Raw genomic sequence first — 7,783 nt, 5'->3', positions numbered from 1 at the left:
ACTATGTGAAATGGGTGCGCACATTTGGAAAAATATGATTTACAAGAATAGGCTTTGGTTTCAGCATCCTCTGGAACGATGGTTGATAAATGATGAAATATGTGGAATTAGAATTAAAGTTGGCTGAAATGGGCTTATTTAGTTCTATGTGTTTTAGAAAAATGTTTACATTGTTGGAATGGGCATATTTCTAGCTCTAAAATGATTCTTTGTTCTTGAATCCTTTAAATGAAACCAAGTTAGGAAATACCTCGTATGTCACTTATGTCACTATGGTCTTAGGTTCTCTAAATGTAATTTATGAACTATATGAAGTTATCTTAAAATGTGATATAGTACAGATGGTAGGGCACTCTCCTATATCAATCTCTTTAAGAGGTTTAAGTTCAAGAAACAAATCAAGTTATTGCAAGAAGTATGAGAAATCAATTCAGCCAATCAGAATTTTTTTTTTGTTTTATTATTTACTTTAATCATAAAGGTGTTTTAGTAAAAATGAGTTTTTCTTAATTTTTGGTAACTAGTTAATATTTAAAGAAAGTTAGACGATAATTGTTTCATTTATTCATTTTATTTTAAATTTTTTTTGTTCCCATTAACGTGGATCTTTTCCACTTTAAAAGTTAACATACAACAATTTCTTTTATGCATTATTTATCAAAATCATTTTGTTATTATCCTTAAAACTCAGATTAGTCAACATATATAATACCTACACACGTCATAATACTTGACAAACATATTTGTATGATATTTTTACCTACACACATTAGCATTAATTCCTACACACACGTTACCTTCTTACACTTTCACATTTTTTACCTACCTGGAACTACGCACCGTACATTTTTTTTACCTACACTGAACTACACATGACACATTTTTTCCCTATACTGAACTACACATGATACATTTTTTACCTACACTGAACTACACAATTTTTTTTAACTACGCTGAACTACACATGACACATTTTTTACCTACACTGAACTACATATGATACATTTTTTTACCTACACTGAACTACACACAGCTGCACACAGTACATTTTTTTACCTACACTAAACTACACAAAAAGTATTTTTTACATACACAATTCTCAAACTAGCTTCCATATAATGCCATACAAAAAACAAATGATGTAATGTACTACACTTTCAAGTTTCCCGATGCTCATATGTACACAATGCATCAACGTTAATTATAAACTGGTTCTATCATAACCGCGTTTATACGTATTGGAACCAAAAAATAAATAAAATATGGTTACTAACATAATATTGAAAAAAAGTTTATAATCAAACAAGCAATTTTAAACTATCAAATTAAGAAAAGACCCCTTTTACATAAAAATACAAATCTTCAACAAACTTACCCAAGATTTCTGTTAACCACAATTTGTCAATATATGAAATGATTTAATTATTTTTACTTTTTTTTTTCAATAATTGACTTTCTTTATTTAACATTACTATGTAAATTACAACATTGTCCTTTTTTAATTAAAAGCCATTAAAGTCAGTTAGCATTAATTACAAATATGCCATAACCAGTGTAGGCCATTGATCAATATTAATCTATGGTTCAGAAAGTTGTGCATAGTAACGTATCGGCCCATAAGAATCGAAACTTTGTTTTTAGTAGGATTGGGTTTGCTATCCAAAAGGGGTTGCCGCGCAGCTTGTTGCCCGCTTACCTGCCACTTCATTGTAAATCGTTTGGATGTTTATATGATAAAATATATTGTGATAAAAAAATAAAAAAATAATCTATAGTTAGATTTTACTTCTCACACTTTTTGCAATAACTTAACTTCTCTCTTGAACCACCCCCTCTTTAAGATATGCAAATATATATAACATTTAAGGCTCATTAACACCCAAATTGCTTGTTAAGAAAGAATTTGACTTTGTGTTATCTAAGACAACTCACTAATTAGTACATAACAAGCTCCATTGATGCATTGATCATCATCACACACGTATCTTTAACATTAAGATGACTTGTTATGACTTGACTTTGTAAAATCTAAGCAACTCTCTAACACAAAACAAGGCCCATTAGTGTATCGATCATCAACACGTGTCTTTAACACCCAAACTACTTGTTATGACACCTAATGGGGCTTTGTGTAACCTAAAATACCTCACTAACACGTAACAAGGTCCACTAGTGTAGCGATCTTCATACATGTGTCTTTAATAACAATTGACTTGTTGTAACATAATGTGATTTTGTGTAACCTAAAACAACTCACTAATATATGACAATCAATTTTAATATAAAAAAAAAAAAAGAAAAAGGGTACGAGGTATGTGATGTAGGAAGTGGGACATAAGTGGAGATTTGGTTCTATGGATCAAAAGAAAAGTATCTGAATGTCAACAATATAAGTATTTATAGAAAAAAAAAAGTTACGATTACATGTACGATAAAAGAGTTAATAGTTAAGATTATCATGAAAGAAAAAAATTAAAAAATAGATTATAAATTTGTTATTTGATAAAATATAGATGGCGGATGTGATACATATGATTTTGAATTAAATTTAAAATTGAGGATGAGAAATCAAAATAAAAATACATGGCTAAACGGGATTGAATACAAAAGTTCAATCTTTTTAGTGTTGATGTTGATAATGACGAGTGTAAATCAATCACTTACTGAAAAATCGGTTTTAGATAAGCTCATGTTTCACGGGAGGACTCAAAAGAGCAAGTTGTTGAAGAAGACGGGGCTAAGTATTATCTTGATCACTTAATGGTTTCTTTGAAAAACAAGAAATGATACGATTTTCATTAAGTGAATAAAGGAAGAGATGGAGTTGTAGAGGAGGTGACAGAGATCAAGGCGACGTCATTCTAATTGATCACAAAATGAACGAAATTTAATTTTACATGAAATGATTGGTATAATTTTGAGGTGAGTTATACTTTGTGTTCTTAGCATCTTAGCATCTTGCTAAGATAAATGTTTTCATTATCTATTAATATTCTGCTTAATTTGTCGTTAAAAGAAATTTACTAACGGTTTTTCATTAGTAGGGTTGGCGGGGCGCAACGCGGTGGCACACCCTTCGGAAAACCAATCAATTTCCAATAACTCAACCGTTGTCCTTGAACTCGCTGGAACCATTCCGACCGGAGCCCAATTACTCGTGCTCCCTCTTTCTCCCCTACACACAAACGTCTCACTCTTCTCTTTTTTGTATAGGTTTGAGAATCTGATTCTTGTACACAGGAAGGAGAATTGGGGGAAGGGGATGGGGGCGGTGGCGGCGGTTTACCTGGAGTACCCAGCGTATGCGAGCCCCCACCCCCACCACCCCCAACAAAGCAAATTTGACCAAGTTGAGCTTTCCAAGAATCTGAGTTGTGAAAACACAATTTTCCAAGAATCTAAGTTGTGGATGGTGTTTCCATGAGCATTATTAAAGCAATTTGACCAACTTGCACTCATGACTCATCCACATACCCTGCCATTATTTCTTAAAATGGGCTTCTGTTTGTCCTGGTTGTTGGGCTTAATATGGTTACCTAACTAAGTTGGTGGTGATGCTGATTGCTGATAGTGAATTAGTGATAGCTACCTAGGATAAACTAGGTTTGAAATTGAAAGTGCACACGTAGAAAACAAAATATGAACTTTTTTAAAAAAAATAGAACTAAAAGTTCAAACTAAATAAACTATGAAAATTTTTTAAGGACTGTATACTTATATTTTTTGAATATTTCATTAGCACCAATGGTTACCAACCGTGGGTTTTCAATGCATGGCTAATCTCAGCCACCCGTTATTACATACATATAATAACTTTATAAATCAAATACTTATCGGAAATTATAATTTATGGATGGTTTTCATATCAGCAGCTTCATGGAGGCTTCCCTTTTCAACATGATCCCACCACTTGAACAAGAAATTATCCACAACTATCCTGAACCATGGAGACAGCTTCAGACCCTCCTCACCCGCGTCTGCTTTCTTCACCAGCTCTCTTAACTGCTCGCGGTTCACATACTTAACGTCTGCAACCTCATCTGGGTTCGGGTTCATGCTCACGTCCCGCACGATAAATAACAGGTAATCAACTGCAAAATTTACGCGTGCATATTCCGTCACACAATTAGACCTCATGTGCTAAAAGAATATATTATGAGAAAATCACGGAAATAACCATGTTGACTAATAAAGTTAGGAAAATGGAGTTTTGGCTTTATATTGTTTTAATATTTAATCAAATGAAAATGCGCCACGTATGCCATCAGGACTGTAAATGAGCCAAGCTTGGTTGGACTGGGCTCAACCTTCAAGTTAAAAGAGCCGGCTCAGCATAGCTCGTTATTTAATGAGCTGAAAAGTCGAGCTCAGCGAGCCAGCTCGTAAAATGCTCGTCTTATTTTCGGTATATTTTTTTATCTTTATGCATATTGACACATAAAAGACAAAAGCATTTTTTTTTTGAAAATTTATTAAGTAGAGAATTTATAACATTATAGGTACTTTTATAACTAGAGAATTTATAACATCATATGTACTTCTTTATAGCTTTTTTTAAGATAGAGAAACAGGTTCAAAATACTATATGTATTATTTTTGTTTTGTTCACAATATTTTTATATGTTATTATTATTATTATTACTATGTTAAAATTTGAAGTTTAATTTAAACCAGCCATATGAGCGAACCAACAAGCCAGTTAACGACTAACGAGCGAGCCACAGGTTGAGCCGACCGTGGTTCCAACTCAGTTAGTTTACAAACGAGCTTTTTTCAAGCAAATCTTGAGCTTGTGCGCCACTTGGCACATAAGGATACCAAGTGGCATTGTAACATGCATTAGATTTTTATTCAAGTCAAGCTTACTATTTTGAAAAAGAAAAAGTCGGTGCCTATTTTCTTAAATTTGTGCCAAACAGGGTTGCTTTATTGATTTATATTTATGAATTAGTCAAACGAAACAGGCCAACCAATCACTTTGTTAAAACTGCTGGAATTGTAAAATAATAATTCTAAAAGACGAACAGGTCAAACAGTTAAAAAGTTGCCCAAAAATCTAATTTGTAAGAATAAATTATCTTACGTTCATGTTCGCCCCACCTTTCATCAGATGGTGCTTTGTAGAGAATGCGGCCTAGGGGAATAAACTCATCAACTGGAAGTTCTTCTGAAGGAATACCAAGTTCATCTAGAAGCTTCCTCTGTGCAGCATTTCTGACACCTATAAAAAATATAAAAGATTAAAATTAATATTTTATATAAGCTGCAGATGTAGCAGATGATGTTGGTAAAGTAAGTGGGAAATAATATTTGTGAATATAAGACCAATCTTTTTAGAACAAAATCATACTTACAAAGTCAGTTAGATAAGTAAACCGATAACACTTCTTTTAAATCTTTTAATATTACCCCAAAAAAATACTTTATTTTGAATAAAATTCGGTTTTCAATAAAATTTGTATCAAAACATAGACAAAATAAACTGAACACTCTATATCTATGTTCTTATTAAATATAAAATATGATTGAGGAAAACTATATTATATGTTAAATGCAATAGAAATAAAGAAAAAAAAACTTAAAATTTTTAAGAATTGAGAAGATAGTCCATGATTTGAAACTACTATCCACCATTTTTACAAAAATAAAAGCACTCACTTTTACAAATACTTTTTAAAAAGCACCAATTATACAGATATTTGTTGCAGCTCTTCATTAAATAGTTAACTTAATAAAAGATTACAACATATCTTCAAGAAGTTTCCAGTTGCTACTTTTCATACTTTACAAACTTAAAACACAATTTTCTCGTTCAATTCCTATAGGATTTATCCAAAAAATAAACATACCCTGTTAATCTACTCGACAAGACAAAAGTTTCTATATGCATATCACTGAATAGTGATAGGTGGTCCTATCTTATTATTGAACTAATGTTAGCACTTTAGCAGAATAAATTAAAAAATATCTAACTTAACACATGATAAATACCATATTTGAAAAGAGTCATACCAAGGTAATTCTCCTCAATAAGCTCAGATTCACGATATAGTGGATGGCTGCAACAAGTGTTTGTCCATACCAAAGGGAACGTGACCTTTGCTGAGGATCTTTGCTGCAATTAGCGAAATCAATACTTATTAGCTTTTAATGCATACAACATGATGTTATTTCGTAGCATTAAATTTCAAAACACAAGATTTCACATACTTGAAGGAGTAACTCATGTTTTGAGTTAAACAAGAATACACTGAAAGCCCGGTGCAACAAGTTCTCAGATTCAATCTTCTCCATCAAGTGGCCTGCAAATAATAATACATTATGAAGAAACAACTTATGCTAAAGTACAAAAATGAAAACTTTTAGACGAATCTTTCACTTAAGCACATTAATATAACAAACCGCTCTTAAGTGTATTATGTAAATCTGTTTTCACTGATACAAATATGACTAAAAACAAGTTGAATGAAACAATTGTATTCAACTTTTACTAAATTAGTGTTCAAATGTGTTTTCGGGTAAAGTCCAAAGAAAGATTACCAAATAAAATCTATAAACCAGGGACGCGATAAGCCGATAGCATAGGAGATACATCATACATGCTATTTGGCAAATATAACCAGCCCGTAAAAACAATCAAATTACTCTATTCAATGAGACCTATTTAACAGCCTAACAGAGTCCGAGTTCTCTACGAGTCAAATAAACTGATAAAGCCCTGGTAATCAATAAAACAAAACACAACTTACAGTTGTATTTTGTATCATGACCAACAACAACATCATTAGCATCCACCAGAATACACCTGCACAAACCCAATATTATTAACAAAACCAGACCCACATAATAATAATAATAATAATAATAATTAAGAAAAGTAACTCGTCTTCGAACATAAGACGCCGCTGGACAGCATCCATTTTGGAATCGGCATCACCGGTTATGGGAGATGACGTCACCGGAGAAGATGATGACGAGACGCCGGCGGTGAAAGGTAAGCGTGATTTGAAAGAGACGAGCTGCGGTGGAGATAATGGAAGAGGGCATGGAAGCTTAGGGTTTACAGAATGAAGAAATGAAAATCTCGAGATTAAAGCTTTTGCCATTGTTGCAAGTGCAAGTGAAGAAAGAGTAGTGAGTCTTATTGGATCATCGATTCATATGCCAAAGGGCTTACGGTCATAGTCACCGTTTTATAGTCAATTAGTCAAATAAGGACACCTACCGACGTCGTTAAGATAACGCGTAGTGGCTCGTTTTGAAGTCTAAAATGCGCTGAACGCCTCTCCCCTGCGTTTTTTTGCACGTTTTGACCCCTTGTGTAGACAACGGTGGTCGAGGAGGGTTGGGTCAATCACAATTGCTAGTCATGTAATTTATATTTTTATTTATATTAAAAATATTAGAAAATTAATAATTGTGTAATAGTTAAGCGTTATCTTATAACATCGGAGGTGCATGGGAGGAAAGGAAAACAGGTGGAATTAGGATTCTCAAGAGCACTAGAGTGAGCGTTGATTGGAAATCTTGATGTAAATTTAATTTCGAAAATTTCCTTTATAAATGTAGGTTTGTTTAGTTGGTTTTCTAGGTTCGTTCATTGTACTTTAGGCTTCTTGCTACTTACATGAGATCCTTTAAGTTTTTTTTTTTTAAATTTGGCCTTTCAAAAAAAAAGTTAAGGTTTATGAGGCATTTTATCCTATGTCACTTTTTGCAAAAATTGTCATTGTTGATCAAGACGTCACGTGTTAAAAAAACGTCCATATTGCTTTGTAGGGTT

The 7,783-nt window shown here is 32.8% G+C and overlaps 1 protein-coding gene across 1 annotated transcript; it reads right to left on the bottom strand.

The window, feature by feature from the left end:
• Positions 1–3,712: 3,712 nt before the first annotated feature.
• LOC143623747 (isopentenyl-diphosphate Delta-isomerase I-like) lies at positions 3,713–7,178 on the bottom strand. The gene is made up of 6 exons (XM_077094591.1): positions 6,883–7,178; positions 6,750–6,805; positions 6,211–6,302; positions 6,013–6,115; positions 5,084–5,221; positions 3,713–4,091 (listed from the first exon to the last, which is right to left on the bottom strand). Exons 1-6 carry the CDS (start codon positions 7,104–7,106, stop codon positions 3,841–3,843), a joined length of 864 nt encoding a protein of 287 aa, XP_076950706.1. The 5' UTR covers positions 7,107–7,178; the 3' UTR covers positions 3,713–3,840.
• Positions 7,179–7,783: the final 605 nt, after the last annotated feature.

Source organism: Bidens hawaiensis, unplaced genomic scaffold, assembly GCF_021521415.1.
Source record: "Bidens hawaiensis isolate Kalapana, Puna unplaced genomic scaffold, B.hawaiensis_p1.1 tig00003536_1, whole genome shotgun sequence".
Taxonomy (NCBI): domain Eukaryota; kingdom Viridiplantae; phylum Streptophyta; class Magnoliopsida; order Asterales; family Asteraceae; genus Bidens; species Bidens hawaiensis.
Note: the sequence above shows the minus strand (reverse complement) of the source record. Positions and strands in the feature narration are given on the sequence as shown.